This window comes from Lepisma saccharinum, chromosome 15, assembly GCF_977018435.1.
Source record: "Lepisma saccharinum chromosome 15, izLepSacc3.1, whole genome shotgun sequence".
Taxonomy (NCBI): domain Eukaryota; kingdom Metazoa; phylum Arthropoda; class Insecta; order Zygentoma; family Lepismatidae; genus Lepisma; species Lepisma saccharinum.
In genome coordinates, this window is record NC_139243.1 from 2,031,681 (window position 1) to 2,051,881 (window position 20,201).

The 20,201-nt window shown below is 40.1% G+C and overlaps 1 protein-coding gene across 6 annotated transcripts in view; it reads left to right on the forward strand.

Annotated features, from left to right (window-relative positions):
• The window catches only part of nuf (rab11 family-interacting protein nuf), a 315,659-nt gene that overhangs the window by 253,440 nt on the left and 42,018 nt on the right, over positions 1-20,201 (forward strand). For 4 of the 6 annotated variants that reach the window (XM_083136507.1, XM_083136508.1, XM_083136512.1 and 1 more), the window contains 4 exons: positions 6,339-6,577; positions 9,006-9,101; positions 12,581-12,676; positions 14,066-14,110. In XM_083136507.1, coding sequence (XP_082992633.1) covers positions 6,339-6,577; positions 9,006-9,101; positions 12,581-12,676; positions 14,066-14,110 — 476 coding nt within the window. The remainder of the gene's footprint in view (positions 1-6,338; positions 6,578-9,005; positions 9,102-12,580; positions 12,677-14,065; positions 14,111-20,201) is intronic. The other 2 variants (XM_083136509.1, XM_083136510.1) reach the window with 2 other exon arrangements.

Genomic DNA, 20,201 nt, shown 5'->3' on the forward strand with positions numbered 1-20,201 from the left:
TAAAATAATTTGTTAGTTGGGAAATTTTACAGCAAGAATTAACAGCATATTAATGCGAAATTAGTAAATTTACTAAGGTTTGCCTGAGCAGATATTTTACGTGCAAAAACTCTCTTCTCTGCATTGAAGAGCAGAGCGACATCTATCGTTCGAGAAACAAAAAAAAAGGAAAACATGGATTTAATTGTCCCTGCAAGCAATGTTGGTTTGAATGCTTATTTTGTTAAATCGTTTGTCAGATTGTATTTTTTAAAAGAACACCGTGGATAAAAGTGACTTTTTTGTCTTGGCACTGGGATGGTCGTCAGACGTCATGTAGCACGACCGTTACGCTCTCTAGGAACAGTTGCCCGAACTACCCATCCGATGGTACTCGAAAAAGAAACGCCCAAACCGTGACTGTGAAATCAATGTACACTCACTCTCTTATCTTCGCTTTTTTCTTTCATTTCTTCTTGGCAGAGAAAACTATAGCGATAGAAGTTAATAGAAAAAGCAAGACAACTCTGACTTTCTACGAGGACTGACCAAAAACTAAGGTTCCCTCTTGTACTAAGACTTCTATTGAGAATGTATCCGAAAGTTGTACTGACTCTGTTAAAAAGCAAACCGTTGACCATTTTGCAACGGTGAGTCGTGGCATTGAAACACTTGCCCAGCCTCGGCACCCTCTAAATAAAAATTAGATTTCTGATGTTAAAACCAGTCTCGAACAACAATGAAACCAATAGATCTCTCGTAAATAGTCGTCCACTCACATGTTCTTTAGTGGCTCAATGAATTCCATTCCGGAGTACGGATTCCCCCCAATCCAGAATACAGATTCCTCTCATCTAGAGTCAGGATTCCCTCCGTTCTAAGGTCCGGATTCCCTTCATTCCAAGGTTTGCATTCTCCCATTCAAGAGTCAGGATTCCCTCCATTCTAAAGTCCGGATTCCCCCCATTCCAAGGTTTACATTCTCCCATTATTGAGTCAGGATTCCCTCCATTCCAGAGTCGGGATTCCCTCCATTCCAGAGTAAGGATTCCCTCCATTCCAGAGTCGGGGTTCCCTCCATTCCAGAGTCGGGGTTCCCTCCATTCAAGAGTCGGGGTTCCCTCCATTCCAGAGTCAGGATTCCCTCCATTCCAGAGTCAGGATTCCCTCCATTCCAGAGTCAGGATTCTCTCCATTCCAGAGTCAGGATTCTCTCCATTCCAGAGTCAGGATTCTCTCCATTCCAAGATTTACATTCTCCAACTCCAGAGTCAGGATTCCCTCCATTCCAGAGTCAGGATTCCCTCCATTCCAGTCAGGATTCCCTCAATTCCAGAGTCAGGATTCCCTCCATTCCAGAGTCAGGATTCCCTCCATTCCAGAGTCAGGATTCCCTCCATTCCAGAGTCTGGATTCACCCCTTTCAAATGTCTGTATCTCCATTTTGAAGTTCGTTTTCCTGTCTGTATGAAAGTTAAATCGTACGTATCGGTCAGACAGCGTTTGCCTTTATTGCATTGCCAATAACAACATTACTGAACATTTCAGGTCGCAAGGTCTAGCAGCAACAAACACACTAGAACTTCCCTCGTATCCACAAGGAACTGGTTCCCAGCAGCTTGTCCCGTTGCAACGTGCAGTACGTTTCCCGTGCCTTTTGATAAAGCCGCAGCACTCCGGAAGGGAAATAGGGTCTGAATCCGCCTCCGCTCCCACACTCAGAGCGCACGCTAATGCAAATGTGCGAATCGGCACACATACGGTGCGTTACCACAGTGCGTACAAGGCGGCGCCTTTTGTGAAGCAACACAGCAGCTCCCTGAGGAGTTCTTTTCCGGTTCCTTTCGTTTCCTGGATGCAGTTCACCGTGTTTATTATCTGTGCTTCTTGATTGAACGAAGGAATGCAGTTGTTAACCATTCTGCGGGTATTTCACGTTGTTGCTTATTCGGCGCGCACTTTTGGAAGGGGCTGCAATTGCAAAAGTGGATGGCACATAGCTGCGTTCCGGGTAGGGGAAGAGACAAATCTGTTAATCGGGAGTCATTTTAAGAGGAGTCGGCATTTACCAGTTTACTTTCTCCTGAGATCTTTACAGCTTACACTTAAAAATTTTGACTTTATCAACATTTCGTGAGGGGCTGTAGCCAGTGATGTGCCGTAGACTATAAGTTTACGTTGTCTACACGTAATCTACGCGTAGATTACATTGGGTTGTAGTTTACAGAGACTACGTAGACAATCTAAAGTGCATTAAAATTAATATTTTCAAGGGTTTCATGAAATGAAAGTGACATTTTCAACTATATACAACAAAATTTCTCTTCTCTTCTATTATCAACTACGAAGGAAGATAAATAGTATGGAAAAAACAACAACAGATGGCAGTCGTGACGTAAGAGTGGTCTTTTCCCCATAAAACACTACAATATTTCCTGTTAGGTTTCTTCCTAGGCGAGAAATTGTTCGAATTTGGAAGAAAGAGTATGAGAAGTTCTCCTCACACATCAGCAACTGATACGCAGTATAATTTTCTTTAAATTCCACGGCGCCCTTTGCTGAGTTATCACCTTTCGGTATGTTGTTTACATAGATTACGTCATCTACGTGTATAAAGTAGTCTATGTGTAGAATGTAGACTATCGTTGTTTACGCGTAGATGCACATCACTGGCTGTAGCCCCATCAGCTACCCCCGTGAACGCGTGTGTGTGTGTGTCACTGTACAATACCGATAAACTTTCACAAAGTGTAAAGGACGTCTTCCTACCATTTTGCCAGTTAAGATCTTGTTTAGAAACTACGATTGGTTTGTTGTTTTCAGTCCACTTTATGCACAGTAAGGCTAATCGGGACTGGACCTACAGTTTAAAATGTGATCCGAACCACTGTGTGCATCCACCAGGTATCGAACCCGTGATTACAAGGCGATGACGCTAGACGCTACCATATAAGCTATGAGTATACGGGCGTATCCAGTGGGGGCAAGAGGGGACATCCCCGTGGGAAGTTAATGGTGGAAAATTTGATTTTGTGCTTCTTTACGTGGAAAGTAAAATTGTTCCTCTTTCAATAATTCGATTTAAAGTAGCACTTTCCCCAGAAAAGCGACGTTAAATAATAAAAATTGGATAAAAATCACGATTTCTGTACTGATCCACCGCCATGTTTGTACAGTGGGATCGATGAGTATTACCGTGCAAATTGTCCATGACTATTTTCATTAATTTTTCTCTTACATCCTTATGCGTTTTTAAGCGATGGATTTTTATGTATGCTGGTACTGAAGTTGTCAACAGCTTGTTTTGAGTTTTCTTTTCTCTTATTGGGTCAAATAAAGTGCATGAACATGGTGGTGGACAAATTGCACGGTAATACTCATGGATCTCACTGTACCTATGACCTGGCAACAGTGGTGTTAGTGTCACGTGTATAAATAGCTTGGAAACATTTGTTTCTCATATTTTTCGAGGGCACAGCTGAAGGTGTACGTTAATCGATGTAATCTTTTGCAAATTGACAAAAAAAAAAGCACTAGATAAACATAAAAACAACAAACAAATCTCTCAAAATTGCTCATCGGGGATAAATTTTGCACCACCCTCTATAAAATGATTCATGCTCTGTTCAGGATGTTTTCAAATAAATAAAAATGTGTCCGAAAAGTATTCAAATTGCAGCTTTGATAAAATATGTAAAGTCAACGGCAAAGATGATGGTAGGCAAATTGTCCATCACTATTTTAATTACTTTTTTATTCTACATCCTGTGTTGTTTTATGGAATGAAACTATGTTGGTTCGAAACGGGTATTTCCCTCTGCTTATTGACATGTTTATTTCAATTTATTGTTATCACGTTGTGTAACACAGACCGGATGAAAATGGTGGTGGACAATTCGCCTACTGTTTCAACACATATTGTACGCACATATTAAATACATTGATTGATGGACGAGCATGCGATCTCGTCACATAAGGTTCCGGGTTCGATTCTTTGCGTAATCTTCAGCTAATCGCTATGATTAGCCCCAAAAGTAAGAAGCACGACGTGTAATAAGAAAAAATCCAAATCATTTTGGAACACTTTTGGTTTCTTGATTCCATTCCATGACTGACCGGAAGTGCCTCTTCCATTCCAGTGCGAAGGAGAGAAACTATTTCCAAGTGGTTTAGAAACAGCAGCTGCGGTCGCCGGAATTAGCCGCATCTCCTGGGGTAACCTTAGACCCCAAAGGGTGCTGCGGCGGAGAGTGACTTACGAGGGCCAACTGGGGAAGCGTTCGGGAACAGGAAGTATTAATTGGCGGAAGAAATTGGTAGGCGAGTGACGGGCGACACGAAGCAACGCCTCCCCCTCACCAAATGTCCCCATATGTGCAGTCTTTTTCTAAACCACCCCTGGTTAGCCAGAGGGTGAAGTAAATTTCGCCATTGGACGTTAAAAATAATAATTTTGTGATTGACTGCGATACAGTTTACAATTTCACAACTGCGAGATCAAGATTGCATACAGGGGGCGGAAAATGGCCAGTAAAGACAGTAAGTCAGTTTTCATCCTAGATTTTAATTTTGTCGGTCTTTTCTTTCCGTAGTCAGCATTGATTTGCTTTATTTTACTTCGCTTCTTTGTGCCACTTTTGGCTAATTTGTGAAGATGGCGATGAGTGATGATATAATGAAATTAATGAACAGGAATTCAGAAAGAACATTATGTCCAGGGGAGACATAGACCCAAGACCCCTTCCATCATAGTGCGCTGTGCTAACCGCTCCGCCACGGCGGTGCCGGGTTCAAGTCTCGGAATGGAATGGGTATTTTTGGAGAGCATCCCTTCAACAGTTTCATCTAATCATCACTCATGCCCATCGTCGCGATTATCCACAAAAGCGACGGAAAAATACACAGGCCGGTTGAAACCTGCTTTTGAATCCCTTGTTTGCGAAGGAATGAAAGAAATGCAAATTGTGGCAGGAACGAAATTTCTGCATGCGAATTCGAAGTCGCCGTTGTGTGACGAGTGAAATCCTTCGTATCTTCGCGGTGGGAAGAGAGAAATTGAGCAAACTTTCTCACACGGGAAACTCTTCTTTGCGGAGATGCTATTTTTCCGGGTTTTCATCTCTGCATTATTTACAGCTAGGTGTGTTAGTTGAGTGCGCACAGCAAGGCTTCTTCACAAGACCTACCAAGACGAATCCATAAAGGTGGGTGAATCGGCGGTTTTATACTTGGTGGAGATTCCGAAGGGAAATAACTTTGCAAGTGTTTACAGACACCGACAATGACAGCACCACGGTGAAGGTGAGAATTCGCCATTTTCACCCATTTTTTGCAGGCAACCGAAATTACACAGTATAAAACGGGTTGCAGAACAACTTAGGATATTTTTTTCCGACAGAACTAATAGTACTGATAATTGTAAATAGATCTTAATTGTTGGTGTTCTGCATCGGATGTATACTGTATATTTACTGTGCAAAAATAATTGACGTGAAATTAATTTTAATATATTGCAATATGGTTTCGTACGATGAAGTGAAAAAAGTTAAGAGTTTTTAATTTACTTTAGTGTCCTATTGAAATGGAAATATCGTTTCCTGATCACAATCACTTCTGTTACATGCTTCGGTTCCTCACCTGCTGCTATTTGCAGGTTCTGATTATTCACCCGCCGCTCTTTTCAGGTTTTGTGGCTCTTCACCCGCCGCGCTTTTCAGGTTTTGTGGCTCTTTACCCGCAGAGCTTTTCAGGTTTTGTGACTCTTCACCCGCAGAGCTTTTCAGGTTTTGTGGCTCTTCACCCGCCGCGCTTTTCAGGTTTTGTGGCTCTTCACCCGCCGAGCTTTTCAGGTTTTGTGGCTCTTTACCCGCCGAGCTTTTCAGGTTTTGTGGCTCTTCACCCGCAGCGCTTTTCAGGTTTTGTGGCTCTTCACCCGCAGCGCTTTTCAGGTTTTGTGGCTCTTCACCCGTAGCGCTTTTCAGGTTTTGTGGCTCTTCACCCGCAACGCTTTTCAGGTTTTGTGGCTCTTCACCCGCCGCGCTTTTCAGGTTTTGTGGCTTTTCACCCGCCGCGCTTTTCAGGTTTTGTGGCTCTTCACCCGCCGCGCTTTTCAGGTTTTGTGGCTCTCATCCACCACACTTTGCAGGTTCTGGCTCCCTTCCCGCCTCAGTGTGCAGATTCTGACTTCTCATCCTCTGCATGTTGCAAAGCACCAATCTTCTCTATGTTGCACGTTATGACCTGCCCTTCCTTGTCTCGATTCTGACACAGATATTAAAATAATTTCGGTATCGAACGTTACATTTCTCTGTGAAGACTACCCAGTTGGATTAACGGTGACTTCCCCTCCCTCTTTGCAGATCTCCGAGAAGGAAGCGAGGTATGACGTAGCCCCGAAGTCCCTCCTGGCCCGCAGCGCCCTGAAGCCGCCCTTCCTGCCCAGAGGCCTCCCGTCGGAGATGATGGCAGGCGTCGACCCAGGGTTCCTCGTCGTCGCCACCGAGGACAGCAGGGGGAGCCCCCACAGCCTCCTCACGGACGCCGACTCGGCCATCGGGGGCAGCGCCTCCCCCGACATGAACGGAAAGAGCAACAACAGGTAAAACAAACAACCAATCATTAGTGTTCTTCGCATAAGACTTAAGTTATGCTATATTTTGTGGACAGATGGAGCTAAGCTTTGTGTTGAAGGAGTAATGTAATTTCCGAGTGCCACAAGCCTTCTACAGTTTGTGCTGGCAACACCAAGAACTCTACTAATATCATCCATAATATGTAGATGTAAGTAATGCGGGATTTACATTTTGTCATATTTTAAATTCTATGTTTGATAAATGTCCGCTTTAGGATTCTCAAATCACATCAATTTCCCAAAAAGGTTTATTATCATCCACAACTGCAGATAGGTGAGTTTTCCTTTCTATGAATTTAACTTTAAAAGAGTGAAAGATGTTGGTTAATGTGAATCCAAGGACGTATTTAAGGGGGGTCCGGACCCCCCCCCCCCTTCTGAAAGACTTACCAAGTACTAAAATAAAATAGTAAAACTGTACTGTTTAGCATTTGTTGTACTACAATCGATGGTCATTAATTTCCTATGAACTTTGAAGACAAGGATTATTATATTGGGTTCATACTGCTTTGAAGGACAGTAACAAAGAACAGTTATGCACAATACTACTTATGATAATATGCGTAAAACATTAATCAGGAACTTTACTTTTCGTCAACTGGATCTAACATCCTTTTTTAATATTCAATTCTTTATCTATTTCACATTAATTGCCTTGTTTTTATCCAACATTTGGCGATCTTAAGTACACGCAAACTTGATTGATTGATTTGTTGTTTTAAGTCCACTTTATGCACAGTAAGGCTAATCGGGACTGGACCTACAGTTTATAGTGGGATCCGAACCACTTGTGCCTCCACCGGGTATCGAACCCGGGACCCCTTGATTACAAGGCGAAGACGCTACCACTGCGCCATCGAGGAGGCCGTACACGCAAACTAGATAATAAATATATTCTGTTATATTTATATTCTTACACCATCTTTTTAAGTATTCATGTAATAATAAAAATGCAATATTAATAAATGTACATATTTTAATTAATATTTAATTTAATTGTTTTAATTAAACATTATTAATATTTCTGGGACACTTGGTTCGGATCCCCCCCCGAAATATATTTCTAGATACGTGCCTATCAGAGGCATATGATAAATGTTTGCTAAACGGTGAATTAAGTAAGAATCCGATCCTAAATATTTTTGGTTCCTTGTCAGAAACAGAAATAAAACACTTCATCCCACACCTTACAAGAATGAAAATAACCCTCTGGGATGCAGTACAATTGCAGAAGCATTGCTCACAGTGGCGTGCCCAGGATTTTGATTGTGGGGGTACATGTACTTTCTTAATAGTCATTCCTAATTTCAGTGGCGTGCTCAGGATTTTCGAAAGGGAGGGGTTACGTACACTATTTTGCCAGCTTTTCCTACATTTGATGTTCTTTTTTTAGGAATACTGGGCCAAAGGGGGGGTTATAACCCCACCAACCCCCCCTTGGGCACGCCACTGCCTAATTTCAACTTTTCCTGCCTTTGACGTTCTTTTTTTATTTATTTATTTATTTTTTAAGAATACTGGGCCAGGGGGGTTATAACCCCACCAACCCACCTTGGGCACGCCACTGGTTGCTCAGCAGGATCACCTCAGATCTGTCTATAAACCAAGACAAATCGAGTTACGAAACAACCTTTTCTTTAGCTGACAGCAGTGCGCTGTTGAATGTGCTTCATATCAAGAGTCAATTCGCCCAATAAAGAACTGAAATAACACGGATTTCAAAAAAAAAATTGCATACATGTAGCTTTGACCTAGGTTAGAAACCATATCAATTTTTTCTTCTCTTGGCCGTATACTTTTACAGTTACAGGAGGTCAAAGTTTTCAGGATTTGCTTATATACAGGGTGATTCAAAAAATGTTAACACTATATGGGAAATAGAAAATGTACTACTCACCGTCTACGTTTACTTCTTTGATTGAATTATATTGAACAAATAGACTGTCACACACTAAACAAGAGTATATTCGTGTAATTGGAGCGAAGTGTCCTCCTTTAAGCAGATTTTGTATTTCCCATATAGTGTGAACGTATTTTTGAATCACTCTGTATATTACTCCTGGCTCTTCGTTGCAGGAGTGTAGTACATTAATAAAATAATTATATTTCAGCATGCAAATTTAGTAGCTCCATGAATTTTTTGCTGTAAGCCAATCAAAGTATGCAGATTCAAAAGAAAAATGCCCGAAGACTTGCGCGCTTTTCCCATGTTGCAAAAAATTATATTACATGAACAAAACATTGCTTTTTGCCTGCCAATTTTAACCAAAATACAGGCCTGAACTTTCGGGATCTAGTCATTAAATACCCGCGTGGATATACCCTTGAACGGGGGTGTGAATGTGTGTGTGTGTGTTTCATAGTTATCAGCAGCTCCTCTTTCATTTCCTTGCAGCCAGTGCTCAAGTATGTCAGATGGCGAGAACTACGAATGCTATGGTGAGGGAGTAGAGTTGGATTTCGAGACTGAGCAGAACGGACGAACCCTGAGGTAAGTTAAATAGCTAACTAAGGGTTATTGTTAATCTGAATTTAACCAATACTCATTTTCAGAACATCTCCGCTTTTATCTTATGTGCATGTTCGAAGCGAGTTTATATTCTGACGTCACGGAATAAGTTTGGCTCACACAAGTGATGTGCCGTAGACTATAAGTTTACGTCTACATGCGTTGTCTACACGTAATCTACGCGTAGATTACATTGGGTTGTAGTTTACATAGACTACGTAGACAATCTAAACTGCATTAAAATTAATTTCATGAAATGAAAGTGACATTTTCAACTATATTGGTTCCTAACGAAATGAAAAGAACCCTATTTACAACAAAATTTCTCTTCTCTTCTATTATCAACTATGGAAGAAGATAAATAGTATGCAAAAAACAACAACAGATGGCAGTCGTGAGGCAAGAGTGGTCTTTTCCCCATAAAACACTTGAATATTTCCTATATTAGGTTTCTTCCTAGGTGAGAAATTGTTCGAATTTGGAAGAAAGTGTATGAAAAGTTGTCCACACACATCAGCAACTGATACGCAGTATACTTTTCTTTTAATTCCACGGTGCTCTTTGCTAAGTTATGACCTTTCGCCATGTTGTTTACATAGATTACGTAATCTACGTGTATAACCTAGTCTACGTGTAGAATGTAGACTATCGTTGTTTACGCGTAGACGCACATCACTGCTCACACAGTGGTATTTGTTGCTCGTGCGTAGAAGGCTAAGCACGTCGCTGGCTGAATACTGTTTTATCGTATGTCCATCAGCACTAACTCTTCCGGAGAACTGAGTTTGTGGATTTTGAATACGCTACACACTTGCCACAAACATATTATTAATGTTGATAATTTACACCACTTAACATCCACATATGTCGCTTCGGAATAATGTCATCAACTCACTTCCGATGAAAAGTGGAAATACGACAAACACGTATAATTGCGCATCTTTGACCGTAGCAGCATGGTTTATAGATTCACTGACTAGCTTTAAGTTTAATACACCAGCGTGAACTTGAACGAGCTTTCAAAAGCTATTATTTACTGCAAAAAGTTATATTCTCGTTCTTCTGGTAAAAAACCATACGAAGTTTTCAATCTTTGTACAGTCGCCGGGAAAGATAACAGTAGGCAAATTGTCATTAGCTGTTATCCCATTTCTTTTACATTGTGTTTTCAATGAATGGTATTGTACTCAGTTCTGTTTTCTTGGCATTTTTCTTTCAATTCTCGAATCTCGTATTGCAGAAAACAAAGCTAATGAATATTGTGGTGGACAATTATTTTCTTTGCACACAATTGCATTCTCCCAATTCTCTATCTACTGTACAGTCAGTCATGGCACCTTCGATATATCAGTATTTAATTGCAGTTTGCTGAAATTTTAAGGATCATGACTTCGAAAAATGTATGTAAATAATGTTAATTAGTTTGATACATGTGAATGAAAACCGTTTTTAGAAATCTCTCTTCTTCTCGAAGAATCATCCTGATGTTATAAAGGACTGCATTCAGTTGTCATGGTTCCGTTGTCCCAACACTCGAGAACGGATTCCATACAGATGTATTTCTTCAGAATTGTATAATGCCAGAGTGGTTCTTCAGAACGATAGACATTTTTGAAAATGTTGAAAGCAAACACACGATTGAGGCTATTTTTTTCTAGAACACACAAAAGAGGCCAAAAATTGAGCGTCTCCTGCTTCCGTTGTTACCCTACTCACTTCATATTTTTTTCTTGTTTCCCACGCTTAGTATTTAGAAAGACGGTATGTGGAACTGGTTTATATCAGCCTATGTTCTGGATTTGTTGCAATTCCTTCACTTTCTCCCGTTTTTTCCTAACGTCTTCATACCGTTGTGGCTTTCACAATTAATATCCTCAGCAATTTATTTATTATGCTCTCTCCTGGGCCTGCTTTTCTTCAATTCTTCCTTCACTTACTGTTTTCATTATTCATTCATGTTTCAGGGCCTACCATCCTGCATCTTGTCATGTTGCATGTGCATCTCAGGTTTCTTGTGGAAAGTTCCTTTCCTTTGGTTTCTACATGTGCTCCACCCACTAAAAAAAATGCTGCAAATTGTGACGTGTTTGCCAATACTCTATTTCAAACCGTGGACAAATTGCTAGAAGTATAAACAATTGAGTAATGTTTTCAGAGTATGGACAATTCACTTGCACTGCCCATTCTTTACTGTCGCTTGCACGAAAATATATTAACCTCTGTAAATGTTTATCTCTTCAATCCTATTTCTTACTAACGTTAGCATACGTTCAGCATTGCCAACCTCTGAAATTGAATGTATTAGAACCTTACATATGCGTCAAATCTATCTTGTCTTTATCTCTTCGACTGTTCGCTATCCTTCTTTATTTTCTTGGCTCACACCGCGTATTATTGCGATTTCTAGCCAACGTTGCTGAGTTCATGTACTATTATATATGTTCCAAACCTTTGATTAATATCCTTCACTTTCTTCGAAACACTGACTCATTGTGAGCTGTTGTCCAATCAGTTTTTATGATATAACGACTTTCCGAGGTATTTTGGATTTAAATTGTCATGACGGTCATTGCTGTGTATATTCCAAACCTGTGTTCTCGAGCGAAACTATAAAATATCCAAATAACTGCAGTACGAGGTTCAGATATTAATGTAGATAAGGATATCGGAAATGGAACCTGTGCGTGTTGTAAGTTTTATATGAAGAGTCTCGATGTTGTTGTCTTAAGTGACATGAAAAAATAAATGATTCAGTAGTGATTTATATGATAAATTATATGTTGATCATAAATTGTAGCGTAGATAAACAAAACGAAAACAACTGTATTATCTATCTGTGGAAAAGGTATTTTGTGAAATTATTTTGTCACTATGCTCTCTCAGATTACATTTACAATACCGAGAAAATACATCACACTTATTTCGGGCGTCTGATATAAATCTTTGGCAACAAAATTATCATTTTTGCTACGGCTAATCTATTATTTCTCTTTCTTGCCGTACAGACTGCCACCTTTTGATAAAACTGGAAATTGTCAAATTTTTCTCAGATCGTGTACTGGTGCCATTTCAGATCTTTCAAGATTTCCAAGAAAAACTTTGTTCAACGACTTTCAATTGTCGATTTTGTTGGGTCACGAATGTTCTGTTTCAATGGCAATTGAATCGTGTACTTTCATTTTTTAGACTCGCAGTGAACGTTGTGAAAATATGCTACGGAATCTATCCTGTATTTTTGAGGATGAAAAGAGTTAAAGCATGAAGTAAACATTGGTAAACAGTTCCCTATCAAAATAAACGAGCCTCCGAATTGTATTAACGAATGGTATTACTTCAAAGTCCTTGTGTGCATTTCTTTACCAGCATGATGTGTGCGAGGGGATCATTGCATGCCTTGCACGTTTCCCCTGTGCTTGTGTGAAGTCATTCTGATTCTTGTCTTTCCCTCTGTCTTTCCGTAGCGACGAACCTGCACCCGGAGCTCGAAGCCCGAACCAGAGGAATTTCCTTCAGAGGAACACTTGGCTTAGGACGAGCCTACGACGGACGCCTTCCAGGTATATATGCGGTAGAGTTTAGTAGGCAGACACAGGAAGGGAAAGGGGGGGGGGGGTACATTCGCTCTTCTGTCTTCTCACCACTGACACGTTACTTTAAAAGTCCAACAATGACAACGAAGTGTGTGCTTTGACTACTTCAGATAAAATTAAGTGTGTCCCCGCGTCTGACGAAAACGATATTAAAACCATTCACGATATTGCAATCAAAGATATACCGGAGTGTGGTGCTGATCACATCATCTCTACATATGGATCAGATTGTGAATGTGTGGAGCCCCTACGGCATGTTGCAATGTCCACGGATAGCTTTACTTATATACAGGGTGATTCAGTAAAAGCCTGCAAAAAGGAAACGGTAAATAGGTAAACAGTTGGATATAGGGAACTCGGGGTCGGAGAAGCCAACGTAATGAGATTTGGGCCGAAAGATGTAGAGTGCTAACGCGTAACGTAGTCCATAGAAATGACAAATATGTGACACGTATGTACAGGTAGCAACACTGCTGATATAGTGAGTAGCGTTTCAACAACAGTTTTTCAAAATGACGACCGCCAGCCACAATGCAAACATTGGCAGTGACGTAAGACATTCTGCATGACCCTTTTAAATATCCCTAGCGTGCTGTGAATCGCATCACAGGCGGCGACAATTCTGGCAACTAATTCCATGTTTGTATCCCCAGATGAACAATTCGAGTGGATTCAGGTTGGGTGACCTCGCAGGCCAGTGAATAGGGCCTCCCCATTCAGTCCAGGGAGCAGGATAGGTAACATCCAGTCCAGATGGTTGCAGGCATCCATACTGAACGAGGCAGTGCTCCGTATCTCTGTATCCTGGCTATTCCGACCCAAGGTTCCCTATCTCCAAGTATTCAATGGTGCCTAACATATTTCCGCTTTTCTTCTTGCATTATCTTAATGCAGGTAAATTCAAATGTAAACATATTAGTTGATTTTTACTGATTTTGTTGTAATTGCATTGGATTCTGTTTACAGAAAGACATTTCAGGATGTCAAATGTGTCGAAACTTTGAGTAATTTCAAAAGTGTAGCCAACTGCAAGCACACTTTTAATCCTACTAATGGAGGAGGTAATTTCTTTTCAAACGTATTTGACTACTGGATATTACAATGTAAACGGTGTAAATAGATGACTATGAAAGGCTCAAAAAATGTTGCAAACTAATTGTAGCGATTAGATAAGTAGTCTAGGAAGTGATTCACGTCTTTATCTAAGAGGAATGTACTTGTCAATGCCTTGTACATACTTCTCTGGTGTCATTCTTCTATCTTTTCTGTCCGTGCACTGAACATTACGATCAGTCTGCACTCTTGGTCCATTGATGAAAAGGTGTTCATTGTTTTCTCTTTTTTCTGTTTCCATAGCAACCAGGAGCATCTGCCGAATAGGCGATGGGGATCCTTTCGACAGTAAGATATTCATACGATCTTGTTTTTTTCGATCTTTCCGTAGATTTGTTTGGTGGTGCTGGGAACTTCTTTGTAGTCCTTGCAACACTGGTTAGGGTGGCTGTTTCGTTTCCCTTTTAAGCTGTTTTCTTTCGTTGATCACGATGCTTATCAATCATAGCTGTAGAAGTGCATGTCTATTGCGATTATCTTTTGTTTTCTAGGTTTTTCTTTTGTTTTGTTTGGTTGGTTTTGTAGAAACTAAGGCATGTGTAGGTGAAGGGTTGCAGCGTATTGAAAGCTTTTCTGTTGTTGTTTTCATGCAAAACCAGTGGCGGCGATTAGGGGAGGGGCAGTTGCCCCCCATTTTTTGCCACCGCATTATACTAACCCTTATCTACTGAGGGAAATTGAACTGTCCTCCCCCCAGTTTTGGAACCCAATCGCCGCCACTGAGCAAAACTGTAGTTGTAAAGTAGGTAGTGCATATTCTAAGGTAAGGATTCATAGTTACGTTTAGGATATACTAATACTTTACAAAATGTTATATTTTCATTAACCTGTTTCCTGTTGAAAATATCTAGATTGTAGCGAGTGCAAATAACTTCCTGTTTTGCCTAGGGCTGAACCGATACCTCTTTGAACCAATACTGTGTGAATTGCAATAATTAAAATTTGTTCAAAATATTGATTAATATTGGTGTGTAGATATTCTTCTCCAATTATATGCATCAATTTACCAAGAAATTTGCCGTAGGATATTCAAGAATTACATCAAAATATGTTATGTAATAAAAAAATACATTTTCATGCAAAATTTGTGAAAAATAGAATAAAAGTTTGGATTTTGCATAACTTCCAGGATAATTATATTACGCGAGAGTGTCGCGCGCCATCTTTGGGGATCCCGTGAAACACCAAAATGGAGGATAATTATCGGCTGGTATCGGTAGATGAATTTCAACCGATACATTTCGATAGCGATACCACTGGTATCGGCCGATACATCGGCATCGGCCCAGCCCTAGTTTTGCTTAAATCTAGTTAAGAGGAAAACTGACACCAACTTATGTGGGCCTGTAGGGATCGAGCCCACCCAATAATTTGCCTGCCCTTTTATTTTATTGTACTGGATGGCCAGAATTAAAGTTACCCAACTCAGAGCCCTCTGTAGCCTGTTTGAGGCATCGTAGAACTCTGAAATGTGGTGAATCCACTATGCAGGCCAGGGGGAAGCAGATGGCGATAAAAAAAGTTCAATTTTCCGCTACCAGGTTGAAATGTGGCGCTGTAATAATGAATATTGAAAATCATAAGTGATTTAGCTGAGTTATTAATTAGAAATAGATTTGTTAGTGGCTGGAAGTTACGAGAAAATAATCTTTCGTTTATTGCAAGATTGCAAGGTAAAGGCAAATACATAACCAATTGGAGCAGTTTACGTCATTATTACAACCCATCATGGAAGTTCAGCGCCACATTTCAACCTGGTGGCGGAAAATTGAACTACCCCATGGTCTGCATAGTGGATTCACCAAATTTCAGAGTTCTACGATGCCTCAAACAGGCTACAGAGGGCTCTGAGTTGGGTAACTTTAATTCTGGCCACCCGGTATATTTAAAGAATTCTCACAACTTAATTACTGATTGAGTGTTATCAAAATATTTCATAATAATTTGTTACATATCCAATGTGATCCTTTCCAATGCCCTATATTATTTACACTGCCCGTGATCACAACGTTATTACAAAAGTAAAGGAGGTAAAGTAAAGGGCTTATAACCAGGATGCGGATTCATAGGCACTAGAGGTGATGATCATCCACATATGTTTCATAATTTTCCCGAAATAGGAACTCAAACTATCTTCGAAATAGGCAAAAACGTTCACTATGAAATCCAAGTATTCCTCTCAGAAATCAGGAATGGCCTGAAACTGTTTTTAAATGTAAAAGCCTAAATTTTCTGGCCAAGGTACAAAAAATGTCACTTTATTGAATAAGTTGACGCTACTGAAGGGAAATATTTTTAAATGAAGGTAATTTGCCCGTTGGTAGTTTTCTACACTGTGTCCAAAAAGTCACGCAACCGAGATTTTGTACGTACATTACTTTTGTACAAAAAGCGATAGAGACATGAATCTTAAACTGGGTAACTTTGTCTACGTGAATATTTTTGAAACATTAAGCAAGAAAGTCACGCTCTACATGAACGTTCAGTATGTGGGAAAGCCGGCCTCCGTGGCGGAGTGGTTAGCACATCGCGCTACGACGCCACGGGCCCCGGGTTCGAATCCTGGGCATGGATGTTTGTGAGTGCTTATTCATCAATTTCATCATATCATCACTCATCCCCATCTTCGCAAAATTAACCAAAAGTGGCACAAAAAGCGAAGTAAAATAAAGCAAATCAATTAAGTATGCGAAAAAGTTACTAAAGTGTAGAAAAGTTTTTGTACGAGATAAAAGAGAAGCATGGATAAAATACATGTGTGGAGTCGCTTGCAATAATTTTCTAGTGAGAGTTTATCGAATTCAAAAGAGAACGATATATTTTTACGTATTTTATGCATTACAGACGATTTATGGGACAGATTATGGCATATTCATTTTTTTAAAAAATATCAAGCTGTACTGGCAATATTAGTCTTGTCAAAATGCGTGTTAGTTAATGTATCCGTAATTATCTTTAGTTAATGTTAAAAAACTGCATTATTTTAAGATATGTAAACGATGATGTAAATTATGTAGCAATAGTCGAGCATTGATGCTTTACGGAGGTAATCCATTATGCAATGTGAACAGGGAACCATGTCAACTGAATCCGCCACTAAAAATCCCAATTCCAAAGTTGTACAAAAGTCGTAAACAAGCCATCACCGACGTTTGGCAATCTAGTGGGCGGAACATTCAGCGTGCTGCCATCTGTGGACAAAAAGGGGAACTAAATCGATCAGCGTGGTGTGACGTAGTGGAAGTGAAAGCTGTACGGTTGCCCAGGTAACCACGCAGGTTGTTTAAACCGCCTCGGGTGGCCCGGGGGCGCGGGAGGGCAGACAAAAAGGGGCCAGAGTGACGTCGACGTGGTCGGTTCAGGATTCCACTCGCGATAAGACGCCGAGGAAAAGAGGTTTGTGTTTGCGAGAGAGAGAAAAAGAATATTTCGCTTCACACAATTTCCGCGTCTGACGGTGCTGATCAAGTGTTTGGGACGGAGAAACATGTTGGTGATCGTGTGCATACTGATGTCTTCACCAGATGTTACTCTTGTGTGACATTCCACCCGGTGCGTGTGTCATAAGTTCTTGAAGGCTGTTGAAAACCACGGATCGGTAGGTGCATACACTCGTTTATCTTTTTCCTCACTGTTTAAATAACTTTTGTAGTCTGTCACACTAAGGTGGGAAATCTGTCTGTTTGTGATGTTTACTGAAAGTTCCCGCGCAGGGAATGTTTCAACTATTGTGTAGCAAATGATAGAGAAAATGCATCAAACATAAAAACAACTGATGCAATAAAATACAATTAGTTATATAAAGAAATACTCACTTGCATAATATGATGCATTTGGCGTTACATTTATAAATGAAGGGCTCGGTGTTAAAACATGGTGAGTGACATTTTGGTCATTTATTATTAAAAGCTACACTGTAGATGAATTGTTTTCGTGTTGTGTTTACCAATTTCAGAAGGCTTCACTGAGTCCGATGCAAATTGTATGACATGGCAATTTCTCTCGAAAATTGAGGGATGGTACATTTTACTTTAACTCAAAAATGACCAAAATGTCACCACGTTTTACAACCGAGCCCTTCGGATGATACAAAAAAATACATTAAAGTGTAAATTGATTCTTGTCAAGAGGAGATAAAACACACTTCAGTGCATCAACCGATGCGTTTCTGTGTCATGCATTTACTTTCCTGTGTGCAGGAGCTAAAGAAATGCAAGCGGAAGGGGGATTTAACCCTCATCCTTCTGCAAGAATGAATGCATCGCAGTGGAGATGATGTGATCATCAACACCGCTCCAATCGCCTCTTCTCGTTTCCTCTTTCTGCCTCTGTATTTGTATTTCTTCATAATTTTAGGTCTAGTTTTTACATCTTTTTATTTTCAGTCTTTCAGTCTTTGGCAGGGAAATTTGGACAGAATTTTTAGTCAAAAGGGAAAAGGAAATTTTGATGAAAAATACCACAATTTCAGGGAAATTTTAAGACAACTGACTCTACACTATTACAGTTTTATGTTAATTTCCAATTTCATATCCACATTTTAATCTTTTTGATTTTTTTCTGTTCCTTCTCATTCTGATCCTTTGAATATAAGCCTGTAGGCTATCTATTTCTGTTAAGTTTATTGTACGCACGTCGCTTTTATGCATCTTCGGATAATAGTAACGATGAGGATTAACGATTTAATGGTTGCTGACCAGGATTCAAATCTGGGACATCTGGCAAAAAAGCGATGAAGCTGACATGTAGACCTATGTGAAAAATTTGTTTAATATATTTTATTTATTCGAAATTGACCAACAAATACTACTACTACTACCACCACCAGCACTAATAATAATAATAATTCCAACTGCTGTTGCTACAAGTTTTTTATTATTGTTATTTGATATTTTTAGGTGAAGGGAAAAATTAGTCCGAAAAGGGAAATTTTGACTCTTGGAAAGGGAAATTGTGCCCTCATATTGTGGCAACACTGGGACATAGGATGAGGGAGAGGCGGCGTTCACACGGTACAGTCTTAGCACGTTGTGTTACATAACCACCACATCCAAAGTAATTTATCCCTGTCGCACCTTGCTTGCCCAATTCTCCCGAGGCTTGTTTTCCTCCCGTGTTTCAGAAGCGGGCTTCGCGATGCAATTGTTTACATGTTGCAAGTGCACAATTGTTATTTACGACGGTTCCACATTGCACTTTCACTCTATTCTGTCGTGCGATCAGTGTTTTAAATGTTGACACTCTGATGGCCATTGCGTCGCCAACGGGTGAACGAGGATGGGCTGTGGCCCAACTTAGTTCCTCCTCCCTCCCAACCCTAATAGCCTACAAGAGACATTTGCAAAATCATTCATATTCATGGGCGTATCCCCTGGAAAACTAATAGTGACAAATTTCATTCTGTTCATTGTACTATTTTAACGTGGAAAGAAAAATAAATGTTACTCCCTTTACAAATAATTCAAAATAAAGCATTGTCTCCCCCGGAAAAAGTCAGGGTACGCCCATGTTCACATGATAATTTATGTAGTTAGAATCACACGCACACACGGATAAAAAGAGTGTGAAAGAGATACAGAATCAGAGAAAAGAGAAGAGTGTATAATTTAACTACATGTCTTTTATTAAAAGCGATGCTAAATTAGAATATTCAAATCAAATCAAATGTCCTTTAAGAAATCAAAGAACGTCGTAAGATCTTATATACCATCCCAATGGATCCTTTTCACACTTCGTTTTTAAAATAACAGTTTCTTACAAGTATACAACATGTCCATTGCTTCACAAATCATATCAACAAAGCCACAGACTGTAAACCTCAAATCTGGCGTCGCTTTCTAGAATATTTAGCCATCTTTAATCCTGACAAAGAGTTTAAAAGTAAGAAACGTAAAATGGAAGAGAGAGAGAGAGAGAGAGAGAGAGAGAGAGAGAGAGAGAGAGAGAGAGAGAGGGGGGGGGGAGGGAGGGAGGGAGAGAGAGAGAGAGAGACAGACAAACAGACGTGACCACTGAATAAGTGCCTATCTGAAAATATATTCTCTGGTGACGTCACGAATTGCAGTTAATAATGTTTCTGCTTAAATATTTGCTTCAACTAACTTTCAGTTCTAAACGTGTAACCAGAAGCTTTTAAAAATGCGCTCACAAAAAATTCATACTATTCGTAGAACATGTGAGACCTAAATAAACTGTAGGTCCAGTCCCGATTAGGCTTACTGTGCATAAAGTGGGCTTAAAACACCAAAATCAATCAATCATTCGGCCTCCCCGATGGCGCAGTCGTAGCGTTGTTGCCTTGTAATCAAGGGGTCCCGGGTTCGATACCCGGTGGAGGCACAAGTGGTTCGGATCCCACTTTCAACTGTAGGTCCAGTCC